This window comes from Colias croceus, chromosome Z (assembly GCF_905220415.1).
Source record: "Colias croceus chromosome Z, ilColCroc2.1".
In the NCBI taxonomy this organism is placed as follows: domain Eukaryota; kingdom Metazoa; phylum Arthropoda; class Insecta; order Lepidoptera; family Pieridae; genus Colias; species Colias croceus.
This window is the reverse complement of record NC_059568.1, coordinates 2,999,350-3,023,355: the sequence shown is the minus strand read 5'-3', so window position 1 is coordinate 3,023,355 and position 24,006 is coordinate 2,999,350. Positions and strand designations below refer to the sequence as shown.

The following is a 24,006-nucleotide window of genomic DNA, read 5'->3' as shown; positions in this document are numbered from 1 at the left end:
ATTTCCGCTAAATGTTATATGTATAATATTATTTGTGACGTAGATAGCTAATAAATATTATTATGATATTATTTCAGAAGATATGATATTTTTATCGGATACAGTTTTACATAATATTATAATTATATTTCTTTATTCATTGATACAGTGTATTTCACTACATTACACTATTATTATTAAACGAAGTCACTTTCTTCTCTTTACCGACTTACACTATGTTTTCAGCGCGGACATACAGAAGGTTTGTTCATATCTACAGCATACTTATATACAGGGTGTCCCAAAAAGTAGTGATGAACGGAAGCTGGGAGGTAGAGGACCTAGAGGGCTATCCGAATCACCCCCATGTATGTTATTTTTTCAATTTTTCACCTATCGCCGAATACGATGATATTTTCACTCATAGTGACGTCAATTATTGCGCTAGATGCTTGATTTTTTTTTGTTTGCTAAGCTGAAAGATAGGTCAATTCAGTATGGTAACATTTACTATCGTTAGATCTTTGAATGGAATAAAAAAAAAGAATTAAATGCCAAAGATAAAATTACCCAGTATGTTCACAACTTCAAGGGCCCGTAAAAAAATAAAATTACATAAAAAAGTTTTCTTTTTGGCTTTTAAAAACTTGCTCTATCTATCAGGTAGCTACCCTGAAAATTTCATGTTATGATTCAGAAGGCTTCAATCGAGAAATTGAAATCCAAATGTGGTAAATGCAAAAATTGAATTAACATGATGATTAATAAAAACAAATTAAAAGCAACATACATGGGGGTGATTTAGCCCTCTCCTCTACCTCCCAGCTTCCGTTCATCACTACCTCCCAGCTTTATGGGACACCCTGTATAACTAGCTTTCCACCCGCAGCATCGCCCGCACAGAAGAAAGAAAAACCCGCATAGTTCCCGTTCCCGTGGGATTTCCGGGATAAAACCTATCCTATGTCCTTTCTCGGGTATCAAAATATCTCTATACCAAATTTCATGCAAATTGGTTCAGTAGTTAAGGCGTGATTGCTTAACATAGACAGATAGACAGAGTTACTTTCGCATTTATAAAATTTTATTTATAATATTATTAGTATTCGTATATATGTATTAGTATATTAAGTAGTATGGATTTGTTAAGCTGTAGACAACGTGGATGAAAACTAGTACCTAGACCGTAGGTATTAAACAGTTTGATACTATTAGAACTTTGCCATTTGACAATAACTTTTTCTAATAAAAATAGTTATTTACTTTATTAGAAAGATTAGGCATTTCAAAATATTTTACTTTTTATTCCTTATAGGTAATCATTAAATGTTTATTTACACAAATATGTTTAAAGTAAGTAGTTAGGGCAAAGTCATAATGAAAGTGGAATGCACTTCTACATATTACGTCAATGTTATCATTTTATCAAGAATGCAATAAATTATGCAAGATTTATGTTGATTATTTTTCCGACCCAAATATCGACCAATAGAATTGCACCATTCGACGTCACGTGGTACAACCTACATGGTATTATACTGATAATTTTTTGAAAATTTTCTCTGGTCGTTGACGTCAAACTGACAGGTTTAATTCAATTGTGAAATTATTGGCCGACATTTGGGACGGAAAAATAATCTCCCGAACTTAGATTACAAAATAAAAGACAGTTGTAGAGCGTTGCCGAACTAAACCGAATAATTTATCGTCATTTTCAATAAAGCTATGTGTGCTGTCATTTCGCCGCTGCACTGTACGTACACGGTGCTTCTGTGTGCGTGTAATGTTGCCAGATATTGAAAAATTTCTCAAATTTTTCCCCGACTACGGAAAAAAGAGGGTTATGTTTTTCGAGTTTATGTATGTATGTATAATATTTCTTTGACACGCCCTGCAGTATAAACCGTTGGACCGATTTTGAGTTGTGAGGTTTCATTGCAATGATCTGAATTATTATGTTAGTGGCGGTAGTGACGTAGGCTATATACATAAATTAGCAGTCAAGTTTTAATTTTTATTTAAATTCTTTTATTACATAAAGACGTACCTGCCTACTAAAGTTATATATGGACAAAATAATTGTATTCAAATTTTTATTAAATAAATTACATAAAAAAAGTTTCAATATTAACTATAATAATTATATTATTTTTTATTTTTCATAATATATGAATACGAATAGCTGTAGTTTTAGTCGAGAATACGGGACATTTTATTTTCATCATATCCATCATCCATGGAGTTCACATAAATTAAATCGCTAGCGAAAACGACTATGACGTTTTTAAGCTTTATAAAAGTAACAAAATAATGTATTATGCTTATTAAAATAATCTAATAATTATCATGAACCTTTAGTGCACTATACAAATAATCACATTCACGATCGAAAAATCCAACAGCATTACCCTGAAGATCTTTTAACCATTTTACCGTTTTACCAATAAAAATGGCAAATTCATTTTCAAAATACTGGCAACATACGTTGAAGTTTTGTATTCCTTCATATCTGTAAAATTATTATTCGTATTAAAGAAATAAATCAGCCAAATTATCTACAGAAAACCTGTGAAACGATGTTTTATCTTTTTTTTTTTGTTTTCGGGAACAAATTTTACAGCGTTTTATTATCACAAGACGGCATTTTTTTACTTAAATTGCAAACCCTTTTGACGTATTGCATGACACTATATGCGCTATAGCACTGGTGCAGCGACGTATTTGTTTTTGATTTCGTATTTTCTTTGACAAGGGCGACGGGCGGTTGTCATGCTCCATCTGTACTTTATTTTGTAATCTATAGTCGAGCCAATTTAATAGGCAACATTTGACGTCTATCAATTTTATCTTCGAAGAGAGGTAACCTGCTTAAAAACATCGATTAAAGTGTATTAATCGATACGGATTTGAAACATTTGTCAATCGAATTTATTAATTTATGATGATTTTTATTCACAAGTAATCAATGCATTCGATTCTAGATGTCAGATTTCGATTTTTAGAGTAACGTCTCTAGCATTTAAAAAGAAAAAAGGTTTATTGACACAAAATTGTAGCGACGTCAGTTCTTAAATTCAGAAATTGTTTATTATGTTTAGGATGGTTTATCAGTAAAATGAAATCTTAAAATAACTTGTATCGGTCATTATTATTATAAATATGTAATCGTAATTGAAAAAAGTTAAGCAAATGTGCAGTTCTAACAAAACGAAATATCATGTTATTCTATGTCGTCGTTACTAAGTTACGTTGTTGAATTTTGTTGAACTGTCAAATGTTGCCTATTAAAATGGCTCTACTATAAGCTCCCGAATACCACACGAGCTTCAAAATTATCTGGCATTTCCCTCAAGGTTCCCTGCAAACAAATAAAGTCGTCAAGTTTTTCAGGAAAAATCACTCGCGCTTCGCGCTCGTGATTTTTTAACCTTGACTAAAAACTTGACTCCTTCATTTGTTTGCAACGAACCTATCGGAAAATACCCGATAATTTTGAAGCTCTTGTGGTATTATAAGTGATAATTTTTGGCTTATAATAATAAGTAGGTACTATTTTTAAATTATTATTATTGTATACAGAATTCATAACAAACTGGGCTTTTTCCTGTAATACAAAAATCAAAATCAATATTTATCTTTAAAGTTTATTTTATCGAAATAAACAGAAAATAAAAACAATCTTACTAATTAATTAAATCACAAAGCTTTACGATAGAGGACATTTATTATTTTTAAATCCTTTTAGTTGTCTATTGACTATGTAAAGGCAAAACAACGCCCATATTGTTATTAGACTAATTGCAATTTAATCACGTTTTAACTGTTTTATTTTTTTTTTCTTTTACTTCCTCCGCTCAAGTTAATAGTGGATAGTATATATATAAATAAGAATGATGAAATTCATAAACGGGTTAATTGCACAGTAATATGTAAATAATGATAATTTTTGCTCGAATTATTTCTGAAGTATAAAACGGAAGAAAATTGTTAAAATATTATTTTCAAATTACTTATAAAAATGTTATTTAGGCGAAAACTTTATCAAGCAATAAGCGAACAAACGAAACAAACAAACTAGTACCGACTGCGTAATAGTTGAATGTATTATCCCTACTAATATTATAAATGCGAAAGTAACTCTGTCTGTCTGTTTGTTACGCTTTCCACCGATTTTGATGAAATTTGGCACAGACAATCTTTAGACCCTGAGAAAGAACATAGGCTACCTTTTATGTACCACGGGCGAAGCCGAGGCGGACAGCTAGCTTATTGTACAATAAGTAATCATATGATCATTTTTATAAAATTAATAAAATGTACCTTCAAAAAAAGTGTATAATTTTGTATAAGCTTAAATATGAAAAGCTGTTTAGGTGATCAATCAAACATACAAACACAAAATAAAAAGTGAGTTAATGGCATATGCGATATTTTTCAAGCAACAACCAAACAAACACACAAAATACATACTCCGTAGTCAAACTAATATCAACTGCGTAATAATTGAAGGTGCAACAGAGACCAACAGTGGAGAAGATATGTTGGAACAACTGTTCGCATCTGTACATTGTGTTCTTCCACATACATCGCTCTATTAAATTGTCACATGATATTGTAGGAGATAACTGGAAGTTAAGAGTTCTTATAGACGAACGGCAAGTTGTAAGCTTTTATATATTTTCTTCTATAATAAAGGTATAAAGATTTCAATCGGGCTATGGATTCATATTATTTTCATAAGGATATGAAAGCTTTTGAGAAATTTTTAAATAAGGACTTTGAAAGGGATCGTGAAATTTAAGAAAAAAGGAAATGTATTTTTTTAAATAAATGCTATACGAGAAACACCTACACAACAAAAGACATTGCTTAGTATTTGAATGGTAAACATAAAAATAACATAATAATTTCAATCTATACCATCAAAACGACTAAACAACAATCCTTTTCGTCCCAATCAGCCCAACGATAAGTTACTAAAGGTTACAGGAAAAAATACTAAACCAAATTAATATAGAATAATGACGTAATGAGACGAAGAAAGCATTTTCAACTAAGTACAATCTCAGACGATAGTCTTCTTAAGATTCACCAACAACGTCATAACTTAACAAACCACAATGCCTTTGTATCTCTCATACAGACTTAATAAACAAAACAACACTCATACTGCAAAAGGGACAGAGAAGAATAAAAAAATCAAATTTCAATACAAACAGCATTTTAATTTGTTATCAATCCGTATCACGTACCTATCCTTTATAAGATTTTCCGCACTTACACAATTAGCAATATCAAGCTATGATGCCCATCTACAGAGATTAGTGTAAATCCGCTTACGATTCAATTACTATATTAGCAACAATCCTATTGAATTTCATTTATTTTTATATTTTATAGAATAACTAGATGAACCAAACGTTACATGGTGGAAATAAAACTGTTACTGTTTTCTTTCAGGGCATCCTTATAATTCAAGCTAAAAAATATACGAACTATTCCGGGACCTACCGAGTAAAGACAAAACATTTATATAAAAATCAGAAATGCAGCCAAGGAATTTGATTGACTGATTTGATTGACTTGTAATATTCTAAGCAACAAGTCGTAAGTCTAAGTAACCAACTTTGATTATTGCAAGAATTTTCTAAACCATGGCTTGATTTACAATTTATTGATTGGAATTTAATGGGGCAAAAAACTTAGGGCCTCAATAAAAAGAGGGCCCGACAATATATACTTCGGAAGAATAATAATTAAAACTCCGCCTAGTAAACACTAGCATACAATTTCCCTTAGACGTGGTTTTTCGCGTTATTTGTATGTTTGTATTTAACAGGAACTAGATTTCAACGATATCACGACGGTTTTTCGCTGAAAAAGCTGAAAAAAGCTTTTATTACTTTTAGGTAAACGGTTCACGCGAAATTTTTATTTCAGTTCATTCTTGTTTTATATTTATATGTTTAGTAAATAATAAATATTTAAAAATAGTTTCGCAATAAGTTATTCATTGGAAAGAATTTGAGGCCTCTATTTCATTGTTGAGGCCATATCCAGATTTCTTCATCCTGTAATATCGATATAACATGAGGGCTAAAGTACATGTATTGCAGTATTCATATACAATCTATTGAACCGTACTTGATAATCTCTAGGAGACTAGGATTATCCATCTATCGGCGATCTGCATGTTATGTATATTAATATTAACCAAAGCCCATCGATAGTTTTAACTGTTCAACGATCATACATTTTTATATACATACAGACATTCATATTGATAATATTAACCAAACCTCTCCAATAGGCAATACCTGTAACTGCAGAATCATCATACATCCTTATATACAAACAATTATTGGGTCCCTATTCATTTCCTATACTATAAAGATGATAAAGAAGATACGTACTTCGGTAAAAAACGTTTTCACAGATATACTGTTGAAGTCCAAAATTTCTTGCAGCACTCGTAGTTCCTCCACTTGTTCTTCAGTTGCTGTTGAAGGCATAAACAGTAGGGGAGCCAGTTTGAGCGTCTCAAATACGAATGTCCTTGATGTGTTGCTTGGAAACGTTCTAAAAAACAATACAGAATTTTTTTTGAAGAATAATTATAAAAAGTTCGAACACGAGGCGAAAGATGAATCACCCCGGTAAGGCGGAACACGAGGGTTTAAATCCCGCCACGTGTCCGAATTTTTTCTATTCTTTAAAAATTTCCATTTATAAAGCATTTCAAGGTTATAAAAATACAATACAGCCAGATAAACGTACATAATGCTTAATGTTGTTTTTTTTATGCTAACTGAAACCATGGTGGATGTTTTGGTGGTGTTTTGCGTTATTGTCTAAGTAACTAAGTAGCTTACTTTTAAAATATTAATAATAATGGTCGTTTGAAAGTTAGATATAGTAAAACGACAATAAAAGATTTAGTATGGGAAGTGGCGTCTTTTTCTTTTTAGGGCGACAATCGACCAAATCTAGTTTTTGAAACACAAAATAGTGTAATAAACCAAAGTTACTACGACATGTATAAAAATGTATAAACCTCTTAGCTTAGTCTGAGCTAAATTATGAACTTTTCTATAAATATACTACTAATATACTTACAAATTATCAGACCATTTCTTAGCTGCAGATAGAGATATAAAATTCAAACTGCATATAGTCACAGCCGGGAATGGGACGTCCCAAATTGGACCCTGCGTGCTTTCTATAACCTATAATATTGATAACTATAGATGAAATGATTACGAGACTAGAAAGTAATTAAATATGTTGCATAAATAGTAAGATTCTAGTTAGAATGTCGTTCTGAAAGGAGAAAATTAATCATAGGAACAAATGCATAATGCATTTCGCCGTACCCCTCAAAGGGACACGTGAACTTACTTTTTTCAGAAAGGATTTAGATTATAAAAAAAATTTCAAAGGATTTATTAGTTTCGAGAAATGCAAGAAGTAGCAAGAATTGGGTAGGAATAAGTGCCAACTAATTGACAAGAGTAAAAAAGCAATTCATTATGCGCTTCAAATCGTAGGTAAGATACCTATTTGTATTTTGTACATAGAAAAAAAAACATAATTTTTTATCATAAAATGTTGGGTACCGAAGTCAATTACTACAGACCATTCGTCAGATGGCGATGGGCGACGGATAGAACATTCGTGATTCAATGCATATTTCGATAAATAACCTTTGAACTTTTATCATTCGTGGAAACGTTTGACGTAAAACTAGCGTTTAGCTACTATTATGTATTCTGTGGTAAAACCATGCGAGGCCAACAAATATTTTGGTTAGCAATTAGAGATTCAAAGCCTATATAAGTGCAATATTAACGTAAATTTAGCATATTTAACAACCGTTTGAAGCACTGCGTCTGTTGGATGAGCACTTTCCAAAAGATTAGGTATTGTTGTACGCGCTTGTAATATTATAATGGTACTTCTAAAATATATGGAGGCTCGCAATGTTTCGAGTGGATTAGCGTTTGCGTTTGCGGTGCCGAATGAGCATTTATTTATGAAATATAAAAGGTCATAAGTATTTATACGTGAATTGTTGAAGTAGGTAGCTTTATGTTGCACTTCAAAGCAAGTTGTAGGCAAATTGTTCGTAGTTTATAAAACTATGGGTCTTTTAGCATTCTCATTACCACATAAACAAACTTGTATTGGTTTGATATTGTTAGATTTTGATATAAAAAACTACTTACCGTAACTATAGGGTTTCGATCATACCACTCATAAGCTGTTACGACAAAATAAATAGCAAATCCAATACTGATACAAACTGCTAATGCCCAACAAATCCTGAAAAATATTATAAAATATAACTTTTTCTTGACAAAGAAAAACAATTCATAATTGCTTTGCTTGGAAATCATATTCAAAATTTTTATTTATTACAATGTTCTATTCACAGAGTTCTATTCATACAAATCTTAATACCTAGCGCCATCTATTGTTGAGTAGCGTCACTAAAAATATAGTTAAGTCATAGAAATCTAAATAACAATCTAAATAACGAAATTTATTATTTAAGTTAGTTTTAATTAAAATGAAGCTGTCCAATAAAAGGCATAGTTTACTTGTGTGAACTGTCTAGTTATCGGTTTAATGTGTGGGTTTTGGCGACAGTGGTTTTCATACTAATTATGACATTTAGCACTTCTATGTGTCTTGTTATTTAGATTTCTATGAGTTAAGTGTTCTTGTTTTTAATCTAATAGGTCACTTATTAATTCCTTTACAAGTAAACCAGTATAATAGACTGCGAAATTGAGTTCTGCACCTTAATGTAGAACCTAGATATCTAATAACCAAGCCATAGCCGAATTTAAAATATGAGCGTGCATGAAAATATGAATTATTTTTGTAGCCATTTATAATGCTCATGTTATATGAAAATTAAAGGTCAATATGAAATAAAAACTAATGGTCGTTAACTATTATAGGTAGGTGTTATGGCCTCGCCATGAGTCGAATATTTTTTAGATTTCAAGATACCTACAGAAAGATGATATTATAGAATTTAGAATTTACAGCAACTATGCAAGTATTATATAAGTAGGTATCTATGCCGTATTATAAGAATATGTGGGCTGGTGTAATGGATATTTTATATTTGCATTTAAATTAATATTCAATAATTTATACCTACGCACCTTTCCATCCTGCTCAAATCTTCCATAACAATATATTTGAATCCATGCAAATCTGTGCGATTGCAAAAATCCACAAATCTACTGTTCGCATGTTCCCTTTTATTTACCTTTTTTTCCGAAGGTTTTACCTTGATGTGGGTCTTTTGAGCCATATCTGAGCGCTAATGGAAGTCAACCGTCAATATGTCCACTCACAATGAAAAATAGGTGTGATATATCATTGAAGTACCTACGAACGGTAATTATAACCTGTAGATCGAATTGATAGCTAGGCACGGACTTGCTAGTTGCTATGTTCTATATTATTTTAAACGATGCATAAAAAATATACCAGGTATTCTTCCATATAATTTCGATAAAATAAATGTTGATGGTTCAGTAAGTGAATGAAAATAAAACAGAAGGTACCGTGAAATATACCAACATTGCCCACAACGGGTCTTTGCCCGAAGATCAATTCATAAGAAAATTTTAAAATTGCAAAAATACCTTTATACCAACATTCAAAGTATTTGGTGTAAAATAGGTTATATATCTGACAAAATTGCGTATTGTGTGTGTCGCTAACATAAATCAGCAACTTGTTGTAACTCATCGAATATCATGTGTGATTTCGCGGGCAAAAAATGGTGAAAATTCAAGTTATAGTTTGTGCATGATGGCGAAAACACAGGTTATTTTTACTCATAATATTTTATAAAATATAACGTTTGAAGAGTATTTTAATGCCATTATTACCACAAAAGTTACAATGGTGGGCAAAATTACCCAATACTTTAGCGATCTCTATTTGACAATATTGCCCATCATCAAAAAAAGCTTAGGGTTGGCATATTTCATATTACCACATAATTTGATAATAATATTACTTCTATTCGGTTAATTTCAGGGAAATAAGCTTAATTTGGTATCCCGAAAAGTACCATGGTATATAAAGTTAAATCGCTGAACTTAAATGTAAAAATATATTTTTATTTTTATTAAATAGTGGGGGCATTTCACGCGAAGCGGACACAGATTTCAGGGTGAGGTTTCAGATTTCAGTTATATTTTAATATGTTACACCTGTATATATCCTCGGTATGTATACGAAAAATTTTTGCATTTAGAAGCTTAAAAATTAGAACCATATTAGAACTTTTTTTTTTACAACAAGACTGCAACTTTTTTTAAATATTCCAAGACAATCTTTAAATAATATAAATTATTATGTCTATGATAATTCCCAACAACTTATACACATAAATTAAATTATTATTGATACATACTTGAACTATTAATTTAATTTCATAGTACCAATCTTAGAGTATGTATTTAGTTTGCTTATACATAGGGGAGACCGGGTACAAAAGTAACACTTTGTACTTTTGCTTTGATTTCTCACTGGGTGTTACTGTTATCATTAAATTAATATAACCATATATAAATTTAGTTTATATTTTTTACACTAGCGACTCAATTTATTACATTATGTAGTGATTTATATTAATAAACCTAATATAAAAAAAAATCGTCAGTTGTTACTTTCGACCCCGTAAGCAGGTCAAAAGTAACACGTCGTGGGTCGAAAGTAACAAGAAAAGGGGTTGGTAATTAATACAATATTATGATGGTAAATCAACAAATTATTTGTTTAAAGACTTTGTATTAAGGCCGTGTACGCGGTCCGTGCGCTGTTTGGCTCAAATATGTGATTTTTCAAACGAGATTGTCCATCAACCACTTATCTTACAAACATATGAATTACTAATAATTTTAGGAAATTTTATTGTCTATATAGTTAGTTAAGAGTTTTTTTCAATTAATACAGTATTTGTGAATACCATCAAGATAACTGAGCCGATGATTACTTGATTTCACTTTTAGTGTCAATTTCGAAGCTAAAAATATCTGAAATTGCTGACAGATCTAACACACATTTTTTTTTAACTAACTGCAAAAATCCTTATTAAAATAGTTAGTTAAAAGATTTTTTTAATTTGGACTCCTAACTTATGAAATTAAAATCCGAACAATGTGAATTTTTTTAGAAATTATAGTCGACAAAATGATTATTTTCACCATGATATTTGACTTAGTTGAATATAATTTATACATATTGCAATGAAAGAACGTATTACTTATAAGATAAAATTTAAAAAATCAACTAAGGTACCTCTATTATTTTTCTACAATTTTTTTTAAAGTACTATAAAACACTGCGCGCGACCCGATTAAAATCAGTCGGCAGCGAGCCTTCCCAGAGAGAGGACATGTTGCTCGGCGCTCTCCTGTGGACCTATGCTGTTCATAGTAAAAGGATAGCGCAAGCCGCGATCTATCGTAATAGATCGCGGAGATTTTGACTTGCGTTAAATTGAATAAGCCCTCTTAATAACACATATCATCTTTTGTATTTTAAATATAATACTTACTAATATAATACAAAACAAATCTATAAAAAATATTCTTAGTATAAGTAATGAGATTAATTAAGGGAATCATTCTTTTATAATTAAAAATTCTACATCCTGCATCCATCCACTAGCATTCCCAGCTCCAGCACAACCAACAGGACCCTCGGCAATACGAAAAAAGCGGGATGTGTTCTCCTATTAGCATTAATGGCAGTAACTAATTTTAGTAACAGCAACAGTTAGTTACTAATTTTCCAGGCTCTGCTAAGGTTGTTAGGCACCTACTTGTTTAATCCTTTTTTAATCTAAAATATCTTATTATATATTCCAAATATCTTTTGACTCAAATTGGTACCTTTCCCAATACCTCAGCAAGGTTATCAAAAAAATTATTCACATTATGCTCGTTGATGGAGATAACCGAAAATAAACTACAGAGCACTCGATTAAATAGTCGCGTAGATTACTTTACTTGTATTAGTAAATCTCGATCGACGCAAGGTTAAGCTGCACTAGTATTACCGGCTTTTATAAATCTATATAATGTTACATGGCAAATATTATAGGTATTTCTTTGCAAGGCCTCTAATTGTTGCACTATTTTCAAAATGCTCTTCAGCTGTGTCAGTCCGTTTAACTCGATCAGTAATTCTAATGCGCTGTAGCGACATTCTGTTGAAGTAAAGATGTACATAAAAATATACATAATCATAATGGGACAAAAATAGCATGTTACTTTTGTACCCATAGGGCTATGTTACTTTTGTACCTGTCTATATTTTTGCCAAGATGTGCAACAAAATTTTAAAACTGAACTTGCTACATAAAAATGATTATGAGCAATATACAATTACTCTAATCAAGAATGGATATGGAAACATTCAGATTTCTATCATTATTTTAAGACTACGTAAACGTTTAATAAAAAAATGACGAAAATCGTACTTTTGATTCGTGAAAACACGTTGCGTCCTGTCACACAGCCTAACAGCGCGTGGCGCACGCGGCGAATGAATAGAATTAAAGAGGGCGCTCTTGGCTAACGCCTGACAGAGGCTAAGCGGTGTTCGCCCATTGGATAAATCTAGAGAGCATTTGTTACTTTCGACCCACCGTTACTTTTGTACCCGGTCTCCCCTACTCCAAGGTACCAATAGTCCTACCTAAACATTGATTTTTTAATTTTAATGAACTAAATATTGTATGCAGGGTGCTATAAAAAATAGCAATTAGGTACAAAAGAAAACAGAATTTCATTTTAAATCAAACTATCGCTTTGATAATTACGCCACAACTTATTAATAATTCAATAAGCGTGGGGAACGGAATGAATTTATAATCGGGCTTTAAGCACCATGCTTACATGCACCTTCACGCTCACCATAAAAATTAATAATACTTAGTCATGAAAAGTATAGGTTTCATACTTTATAATAATTTATATACTTACTTACTAGTTACTACCGATCTAGACACGCGGCAGCGTGTCCAGCCGAGTTCAAGCGAAGAGAAAAGGCGAGCAGCGGCCGTGTGTATTTTTACACGAACCATTTGGAGCCAATTTTCACCCCCTTAGAAATTCATTTTAAATCGAAATATCGCTTTGATAATTACGCCACCTTAACTTATTAATAATTCAATAAGCGTGGGGAACGGACAACAACATTTAATTAATTATAGTTAGGACCGACTCTAAAAGCCCCCCCCCCCCCCCCACCACGACAAGGTTATTATTATTATATAGTAGGATAGGATAGTAGGATTTGCAGACTAGCTTTTCGCCAGCGGCTTCGCCCGCGTATTCATAATCGCCGTAATGGCGGCAAACATTGACGATCATTTGTTGGGCCAACGCTCTCGATTGTCAAGAGGGACCATTACATTAAAGTACAGATTATAGCCGTGTTTTTGTTGTTAATTTATTAATTTATTGACTGATTTTTAAGATCAAATTACTTTATTTCAAAGTAAGTATATTGATTATAAAAAAAACTATATGCATTGAAGTAAGTAATAATTTGATAATTGGTGGAAATATACGGAGTCTTGTTAATGCAATTTATTACTGCATTTCAGAAAAAATATGTAGATCATTGGAAATTGTGAGTTACGTTTGTTAACAAGTTTAAAAAACAACATTTGGAATTAATTAGATGAAATTCAGGACATATTAAAAAGTAATCAGTTATTAGTAGATACCTAAAATATGTTGTTAATAATTTAAAAACAATAAGAAATAAGAATAAAAAATAATGTTTAATAAAAAAACTTAAATGTGTGCTTCTACACAAAACATAATACATAGGTACACGTTTTAGTCCATTGAAATGTTACATTTTTTAGGCCTAGCCTTGCGTTTTTTAGAGGACGCAATTTTATGTTTTTTATGTGTACTGGACCAAAGTTGTAGAGAATTTAATTTGCAACAAATAATGTTAACAATTTTTTTTATCAGATAAATAGTTTAAGAGATATATCATAAAAACCATATCAACCGCTATTTTCAAGATGGCGGCCGTGGGACAAGGGTGGCGACCCCACAAACTTGGTTTTAGCTTCGCACTGACCCCCCCTACACATTAAAAAAATAAAATTGCGTCCTCTAAAAAACGCAACCCCAAATGTAACTTTTCAATGGACTCTTTTACAGCTTTCATCAACATCATTTACATTTTCATTATATCAACAATCTTTTTAGTACAACTCTAGCCAACCAGTCCTGGCGATCATTGCCTTATCTTCAATCTCAATGCTTCTTTTTTGAGCTCGTTTCTCCATTCTCTTGATTGAAATCTTTTCCGTGACATTTAGAGCTCTAGAAATGGGATCTGGTACACTTTCTTGGGAAACGAATTCGGTTAATAGTAGATCGACTATGTTATCCTCGGTAGTGTGGAAGAAGTTGGACATCAATATTTTTAACTGATTCTTTTCTATTTTCTGACGTCTGAAAAGAGTTTTACATATTGTGAAAAAGTTATTAAGATAAAAGCCTTATTTATTAGATGAATTTGATGAAAAAACGTGAATTAAAACTTTTAATAATTAATTAGACAAAAAAAATGTATTGTTAGATTCAAAACAAAGAAAACAATATTAAAGTATATTAACTACAATTTCACACTATACATTTTTATGATAAAAATATATTCACTTACTTGGATTGTGAATTTTGTTGGATAATTTTATTGGAATGAAGTAACTGCATGAGATTAGCAGCGTTGGACTCAGATATATCGAATTTGTCCATCAAGTCCCGGGCTCCAATGGTTTCGACTTCCGAACACAGCCAATGTTCGACGTAAAATGCATAGACTCTGTCAAATAAATAAATACGAAATTTAAAGTTGGATAGAAGATAGTAGATGTAACCAAGTTCCTATCAAAATCGGTTCAACCGTTCCAGACAAAAAGGCAAAATTTGAAAAAAGAGCACACGTGTCAGAAGTTAAACTTATTTGGCAAGATGCAAAGATACCAAATCGTCGCCATGTCGTGACGGTATTGCCATGACGCGATCTTGAAATTTTACTCTCAACGTCAACGCGCCTAAAGAAGTTTCGTTTCAAAAAGCAATTTTGGTATATTTACTATGTCCATGTATTGGTTATTTAAATACTCCAAAATATTACCAATTAGTGGGACGATTTAAACAACCAGTGCGTACTTAGCTACAATATGTTATAAATTATAATTAATGAAAAAAGTTGAAGTCTTTTAATTTCAGAAGTAACCTATGACAAATTGAATAAAAAGGCCTATATTATATTAATATTAACCAAATTATTTCACTTCGACCTTCGACGAAGCCTTTTTCTATTAAAGGTACTGAATTTAATTAATTTAGTATTAATTAAACTTATAAAAATATAATATAAATAAACATGTAAATATGTAAAATTATATATTATTTCTTTTTAACTGTATGGGCAATATTTTTATTAAAATTTTATTTTACTTTACGTTTAATAACAATTTTGAATAGATAAATCATACAATCAAAGCAATCTGCCTTAGCGCTACTATAAAGACTGTGTGTGATGACGTCACAGGCGCATCGAATCCACAGACGTTCCGTGCAAAAATATGTAAACTTCAATAATCAATATCTCAGTCATTTATTGATGATTTTCAAAAAAATTTCGATTATTGATTAGTTTTGATCTATATTTTAACACTATAATTATGGTGAATATAATATTTTCAACATGAATAAACATCTCCATTATAAAACAAACGCTAACTACAAGAAAATAATTCATATGAGTATTACCAAAAAAAAATATATCTAAAAAACCATACTTACCTCCCGTTTCCTCATAGTCAAGGAAACCAATTTAGTATCAGTAGGAGTACGGGTTGTATCGACATCATAACATTTCGAACAACAGTGTTCCGTCACTCGAGATGCCAAGTGACGAACTACGCCAAAACACGCTGCGTGCTGTTGGAGCTTGCAGTAGCTACAATTTAAATTTTACTTAATGTAAACTTAATAACATATAGACACCTTATTTATGGCTACTAAGCGATTGGTACCAGCAATCGAAACAACTTTTTTTAGTTTATTTACTCTAATTTACTTTAATGAAAAATTAAATTCTGAAACTGTTTATTTATAAAATCTAATAGACCATACAATGGAATCTAAAATAGGTACAAAAGTTCCAAAACCTTTTTTTACTGTCTTAAAACCTCAATTAAAGTCTAGAATCTGCCCATTCGTGACAATAAGTTAGAGGATAAAATGCAGGTACAGTTTAGATTACATTTTAATGAATTTTTAAGTAGCTATTTTAAAGCAGCTTTTTTCATCACACAATCGTTTAATATTTACTTATAATTGCTCTTATTTAGAATTCTATGAATCTAGTAGGTACTTACTGACAAGTTAACAATTCAGTTTGGGTAAAGGCGTCACATGGCCCATACTTGTTGCAGGGACAATATAAACGGACACGAGCGTGTCCGTTTAACCCTCCATCCCTCTTGGGTTGCGACATCTCAACAGTACCTAGAGGAATTATTAATAAGTGTAATCTATATTTTTTGTAGATGTGTAATTAATGTCTATGAAAAATCTCGACATAGTATTAAACAAAGTGCTGTCCATGTCTGTTGTATGTTTTAATGGATACTATAGTTGTCGAGGAAGGTTTTAGTATATTATTTGTTAAGTTGAAAACTAGTATAACAATCTACCATTTATTTTGTACATTAAAAAATAAAGTAAGTACACAAATTTTGATTTTACTATGTGTGCGAATAAATGTAATATTTGTTTTATATACCTGATAGTTCCATATCATTAGTAAGCACTTGCTCTGGTGGAATCTCTGTTGGCTAAAATTGAATAATTATTATAGTTTCAAAAATAAAAAAACAAAAAAAACTTAAACCATTAATTTAAACTCATGCAATTATAATATCTATTGTCACCAATCCTTTATTAATTAAATTGATTCAAAATTTACAAAATTTGAATCAAAACTGACCATTTAAAGTAGGTCAAAATGGATTCTATAAGAGTTGTGTACTAAATACAATCATGACGGTTACATAGAATCATACAGGTGAAGCTTATTAGCTTGCTAAAGCGTGTTAAAAATAGCTTTATAGCTGCCTTACAAATTATCAATAAAAAAATCTTACCTTTGCCTCATAGCTAGTAGGTTGCTTATAGAAGGAGTAAGTCACAATTTTATGGTATGGCGTTTCCACCCAACCAAGTTTTAGTTTGTCTTGAATTGTTGGCTTCAGGTGGTCTTCTTTCGTTCTCACGAAACCTGGTGCTTTGTAGTCCGCTGGTACATCTTTGTTTACAATTATGTGAAATATTATTTTCTTAAGAACATAAAATATTCGCATAATCACATTTATATCAGCTTGATTATAGAATATGTTTATACTTTATACAAATAAAATGTTAAGCATAAAATGAACTTAATAGAAGTTATAAATACTTACTTTCATTGCAATAAAGGCGGAAGCAAACATCATTAATGTTAGAAAACTGTGTTGCGTATGCCTGCGTGATGACCACACAAGCTCTAAGTAACTGGATAGTTCTGTCCCTAACATTTTCCAAAGAAAACCGCATTGTGTTTTTGGTACTGTTCCGGTTCTTGGAGTGAATGTTCATGGAGTTCACCCCATGTTCACCCCGTCAGAGTTATAGGTATACTCAAAAACATGATACTCCACCAAATTCTCCAATTTACACTTGTCTTCGTAAAAACATAAAGCTAATCGGTGAAGCTGGAATGAATATGAGCTGTTTACACTTTATACTTTAAACAAAAACATCACACAGCCAGACATGAATATGAAATGATGAAACAATAAGGCAAGTTTAGTCAGTTCTAGAAACGAATCTTCAATGGCGGCGCTTATCACTCCCTCTCGCTCACACACGGCCGTACGGTATGCAAAAAAAAGGGAAAAATAAAATCACTAAAATGTATTTGATTTTCCCTATAATAGTTTTTATCATAAATTTACAATGACAATTATGCTTTTGCGATAGTAAATAATGTTTTATTGGAATTTGACAAAATATGTTCTTTGAGAAAAGTTGTTCCGTTTTATGGGGATTTTATTACATTTTGTATACCTTTTGTTTATTACATGTTTATTTATATTATATTTTTATAAGTTTTATTATATATTGTAATACTGTGGTAATAAGGTGAAAGCCTAAGGCTGGTTGCAGAGCTTGACCGACCATGCGCACGCGTATTGTCATGCGCATTAGTGTCATAGTCATACAATTGTTGATGCGTATCGTCAGGACCGACGGTACGCACTGACGGTCGGTCAAGCTCTGCAACCAGCCTACTGCCTAAGTATAAAAATTAATTGTTTACTTATTGTATACTTTAGTATTCTCATAAATATTAAAATCTTACGTATTTCTTATCAAAAACATCGAAGGCTCGTAATAAATTCGTACTTAGAAACTGGCCCCTCTTGTCTCTACATGTCTTCTTCAGAATTTTTAATTTAATACCTCCAAAAGTTTCCATCATATAACAATCTTCGGGGGCAAGATTTTTCAAATACGTTATAGTGCTAACAGCAACTACTGTCAGTTGCTTAATAAATGTAACAGAGCTTTCATAAATACCTTAGATTAAGTAAGTTTATCAAGCGTACCCAATCAATTGTTAGAAAGAGTTCTTTTAAAAATGTAGTTCAATTAGAGAAAGTCAATAAAAATCTGGTTCAAGAGTTAGACAAATATCATAGGGATCTAGAATATTATAAAATTTTGTATGATGTAGAAACAAATGAATTAAAGGAGAAGATAGACTCTTTAAGTCAAATGTTAAATGATGTCAACCAGAAGTATTCTGCTGCCCAAATGCAAATAAACGAGCATATACAACAGGCAGATGACTTAATTAAGTTGAGTAATGAAAATATGGATCGCTTTGAGTCGCTGACCAATAAATATGTATGTCAGTGTTCAAAAAGTGACAATGAGCAAACGTCGCCCCATAAGCTTGACTGCACAGACATACATAGTGTTAAACCCGTGACAACAATTTCAACTAGTAAAACTAAACACCTTTCCGAGCAGGAAATTATTGTGTTGTCAGATAGTATTGGTCAGGGTTTTGGCGCTATGCTCAACAATTTAGGGCTTAAAGTCACTAATATTTGCACTCCTAACAGTTCATTTAATTATATAATCAAATCACTTGATCATTTTAGCTTTAATAAGAATAATATTGTAATTATACTATATGGAGATAGTTTAAATATAAAAAATAAGGATATTGATGTAGGATTTCAAAAAATGTTGGAAATTAGTAGTCAGACTAAATGTAAATTTATGTTGTGTACATTGCCGTACCTACCTGGTTTGACACAAGAACAAAATAGATTAATTCATAATATGAATTTAAAATTGTATAATGTAACAAATCATCATCGTGATGCATTTCTTTACTTTGACATTAATTTGTGTATTAAATCTTTTACTTTGACAAAGAATACAGTGTATCTGCCATCTAGATATAAGCGAGAACTTGCTATGTTAATAGCATATAATATTAACCAGTCTGGTACATGTTTGTTATCAGACCCTGGATCTACTATAATTTTATGTAGTAGTAATAATAATTATATACACCAACCTTGTGTTGACAGAAAATCTAGCCCTAAGCTAGATTTAAACTAGTATATAAGACAACAGCTAAGCAGACTTTTTCTATTGTACATCAAAACATTCAAGGCTTGGCTAGCAAATTATTAGAAATAGAATTATTTTTAAATCATAATAGAATTAAGGTTTTTTGTGTAACAGAACATTGGCTTAAACAATGTCAGTTGGTAGTAAATATTGATAATTATACATTAAAAAGTATATACTTCAGGACATATGCTATTCATGGAGGTTCTCTTATTTTTGTACACAATAGTGTAAAATGTAAAGAACGAACTGACATTGTTAGTCTTTCTGTAGAACGGACCATTGAACTGTCCTGTGTTGAACTGGAGCGTTACATTATTGTTTGCGTTTATAGACCCCCTTCCAGTGACTATAATATGTTTGAGACAGTCATGGAAGAAATATTAAAGCGTTTAAGTAGGAGTAAAAAAAAAGTTATAGTATGTGGTGATTTTAATATTGATATACTTTTACAAACACAAACGGCTACACGAATTGTTAATTTGTTTCAGTCATTTAATCTGTATAAACTTTTTAATGAACCCACACGAATTACACCTACTTCTGCAACCTGTATTGATAATATATACTGCGACTGCTTCTGTTTAGAGAAAAATATTCTCAATACACTCACTTCGGATCACTGTGGCCAGAAAGTAGTTTTTGAATGGGATTGCTTACCTGAATTTAAAAGAATTAATGTTAGGCCTATAAGTAAAAAAGGCATTAATAAATTTAGAGATAATATTAATAAAAACCTGCCCGTACTGAATGATCAATCCTGTAATAATAATCCTTGTGAAATGTTTAAAAATCTTTTCAATTTAGTTCATAATGAATTTGAAAAAATATTTAAAGTTAAATCTTTAAATATTACCAAGGATTTACCATTTAGTAAATGGGCGACACCTAGCATACATAGGTGTAGGATCGTTCTTTATGAGTTATATGGTATGAAGCAATATAATAAAGACCCATCTTTTCTTAGTTATGTTAGAAATTACTCAAAAACTTTTAAAATTGTTTGTTTTACTGCGAAGCGATTGTATATCAGAGATAAAATACGCGAATCGGATAATAAAGTTAAAACAGTTTGGTCTATTATTAATGGTGAAATGGGTAAAAGCAAATCAAGTAATACTATAAAACTTGTAAATAATGACAGGGTTATTGACAAAAGTGCTGATGTTGCGCTTGCTTTTGAAGAATTCTTCAGTAGTGTCCCTGTTACTATTACTAATAGTTTAAATTCGTCTTCAGCACTTGCAGAAACCTTTTTGAGGGACCATGTTGCGGGGTGCAGTACATTATTTGAATTACGACACGTAACTGCTAGTGATATTGTTACTGCCTTTAAGACGCTTAATCTAAAAAATACTTGTGATCTTTGGGGAATGTCCGTAAATTTAGTTAATAATATCATAGAAAATATTGCGAAAAATTTAGCTTTTATATTTAATAAGTGTTGTGACTATGGTACATTTCCTAATTTACTAAAGCTTAGTAAAGTTATACCTCTATTTAAGAAGGGCGATCAAGAAGACTGTAACAATTATAGACCTATCTCTATTTTACCAACATTAAGTAAGGTATTCGAGAAGTTAATATTAAACCAACTGAGTAGTCATTTTGCATCTAATGATTTACTGCACACCAAACAGTTTGGTTTCACAAAGGGGCGCTCAACCACAGATGCTGGGGTTGCACTTCTAACACATATATATAAAGCATGGGAAAACTCAAAAAATGCTCTGGGGATATTTTGTGACCTCTCCAAGGCATTTGACTGCGTTGAACATTGTACTTTGTTACGTAAACTTAATCACTATGGAATTAAAGGAAAAGCACAGAACCTCATAGCGTCATACCTGCATGATAGGATACAGACTGTAGTTGTTAATGGAGAACGTTCTAGCGGTGCGTCAATTAACATTGGTGTTCCACAGGGGTCAATTTTAGGTCCCTTCTTGTTCTTGGTATATATCAATGATCTTCCCTATTATTTGCAGGATAGGTGTGAAATAGTTCTGTTTGCAGATGATACCTCATTAATTTTTAATGTGGATAGGCATGACCCAAATGTTGACGAAGTGAACAGTGCTCTTTTACACATATCTGAATGGTTTAATGCCAATAATTTATTATTAAATGCCAAAAAAACCACTTGTGTTGAATTTTTACTTCCTAACGTAAAAAAGTTGAACAGAGATATTACCTTGAACGGGGAGGTATTGCATCCTACTGAGTCTACTGTATTTCTAGGGTTAACATTGGACGAGAAACTACAGTGGGGAGCCCATGTCAACACCGCTGCAGGTAAGCTCAGTTCAGCTGCATATGCAGTCCGAAAAATAAGGCAACTCACCGATGAAGATACGGCTAGACTGGTTTATTTCAGCTACTTTCATAGCATTATGTCCTATGGAATTCTACTGTGGGGCAGGGCTGCAGATATAGAAACTATATTTATCTTACAGAAAAGAGCCATTCGCTCTATATATAATTTACGTGCTCGGGATTCACTAAGAGATCATTTTAAGAATACTGGTATCCTTACTGTACCATCACAGTATATATTTAATAATATTTTGCATGTACACAAAAGCTCCGACTTACACACAAGAGTAGGAGATAGACACGATTATGGCACAAGGAACAGGAATAGAATTGAAATGCCATTTTTCCGATTAGCTAAAGTTAAAAATTCATTTATGGGTCAAGGTATACGCTTTTACAATAGAATTCCTCACAATATTAAAGAGTTTAGTAGTTCTAAATTTAAAACTTATATAAAAAATGTATTAGTTCAGAGAGCGTACTACAATATTCAGGAATATATGGACGATAAAAACCCATGGAGGGTTGTCGCGTAAAAACCACAAGACAGTTCATTGGCATATTATGATATATTATGTAGTTAGATATAAGTTTCATATATTGTAATATTTACATGATTTTAAAAGAGCAACTATGGAGTTTCTTGCCGATTCTTCTCCATAGATCACTGCTTTCCGAATCGGTGGTAAATGTTAAAATAATTATGTAATGACGATTCGAAAGTGCTACTAAATAGTAGTCTAATTGAATAAAAAAAAAAAAAAAAAAAAAAAAAAAAAAAAAAAAAAAAAAAAAAAAAAAAAAAATTCTCTGTCGCTTCCTTTGGAAAAATTCGAGTCCAATCAGAAACTGCCTAAAATTATATCAAATGTAGGTAAGTATAAGAATACAAGGATATCTTAGAATATTATTTGCATTATTATACCTCGGATACCGCAGCGGTCGTCATTTTTGGAGCCATTAATAATTGCGCCAGCTAATTATTATAAATATTATCCACTGATTTTCACAAATTTATCGAATTACCAGGAATTACCTCAATTACGAATTAAACCTACACTTAAATATTTTTTACTATTAAATTTTTCTTTTACCCTCGTTTTTTCGTTTTTTTTTTTCTTTTTTTTTTTCATGGCAAGAACTCGAGAAGATACCACAGAGCAAGTATTATGAAGATAGGTACTGTCTCAGAGCAATAAACCTATAGAGTTCTTATATTGAGACAGAACAAAATACATATTTTCTAATCTACTTTCTCTTAGTCAATAACAGCATATGCCAGATTGAGATACCTAGCGATAGAGTATCTGCACTGTCTTCAAACGTAGCGCGCCGGCTATATTTTGTTTGCCTTCCAGCTGGAGGTCTCGGTGCATCAAGTGTTTTTAACGAAATATTTAGAAAATATAAAGTGTATAGAGTTCTTTTTATTTGTCAGTGTGCTAAAATGACTATTGTATGTTTAGCTACCGGCTATCACTAGTCGAATGGGAGTTTTGGATGAAAACAATGAAAAAATATCTTTCCATCGGTAAGTGATTTTCAGCAAATTGATAAATATTTATGTTTTAACCCTATTTGAAAGTTTTATCAAGCGCTTTTTTATAATTATAGTCGAGCCAATTTAATAGGCAACATTTGACGTCTATCAATTTTAATAGTCCGTTTTCTTATGGAAAAAGGTATACATTTTTGAGTAAAGCAATGCCATTTGGTACGAATGTTGTTCTCGTCCACCTAAGCCCAAATCGCCCGGTAGCCAGTCTTTACTCCCCGGGAGACGGGAGGGAGGGGGGGGTTATAGAACAGAGCGCCCGCCGCTCCGAAAAAAAATTCTGTCGGAGCCATTTGGACCTTTGAGTCGAGTTTGGTATCGTTTTCAGGTAACTAGATAATGCCTGATTCATTTCCCATACCAGTTTTTAGGGTTCCCTAGCAAAAT

The 24,006-nt window shown here is 31.7% G+C and overlaps 2 protein-coding genes across 3 annotated transcripts in view; both read right to left on the bottom strand.

Moving 5' to 3' along the window:
- The window catches only part of LOC123704997 (pickpocket protein 11-like), a 33,622-nt gene extending 24,292 nt beyond the window's left edge, over window positions 1–9,330 (bottom strand). For both annotated transcript variants that reach the window (XM_045653531.1, XM_045653532.1), the window contains exons 1-4: window positions 9,156–9,330; window positions 8,205–8,301; window positions 7,096–7,205; window positions 6,393–6,558 (exon numbers count right to left, since the gene is read on the bottom strand). In XM_045653531.1, the coding sequence (XP_045509487.1) occupies window positions 6,393–6,558; window positions 7,096–7,205; window positions 8,205–8,301; window positions 9,156–9,307 (525 nt within the window). In that variant the 5' untranslated portion in view covers window positions 9,308–9,330. The remainder of the gene's footprint in view (window positions 1–6,392; window positions 6,559–7,095; window positions 7,206–8,204; window positions 8,302–9,155) is intronic.
- A 5,003-nt stretch (window positions 9,331–14,333) lies between these two features.
- Window positions 14,334–16,888, bottom strand: LOC123704998. Its single transcript, XM_045653534.1, has 5 exons — window positions 16,843–16,888; window positions 16,436–16,565; window positions 15,858–16,014; window positions 14,710–14,868; window positions 14,334–14,498 (listed from the first exon to the last, which is right to left on the bottom strand). The coding sequence occupies exons 1-4, from the start codon at window positions 16,853–16,855 to the stop codon at window positions 14,779–14,781; spliced, it is 390 nt and encodes a 129-aa protein (XP_045509490.1). The 5' UTR covers window positions 16,856–16,888; the 3' UTR covers window positions 14,334–14,498; window positions 14,710–14,778.
- Between the last annotated feature and the right edge of the window lie 7,118 nt (window positions 16,889–24,006).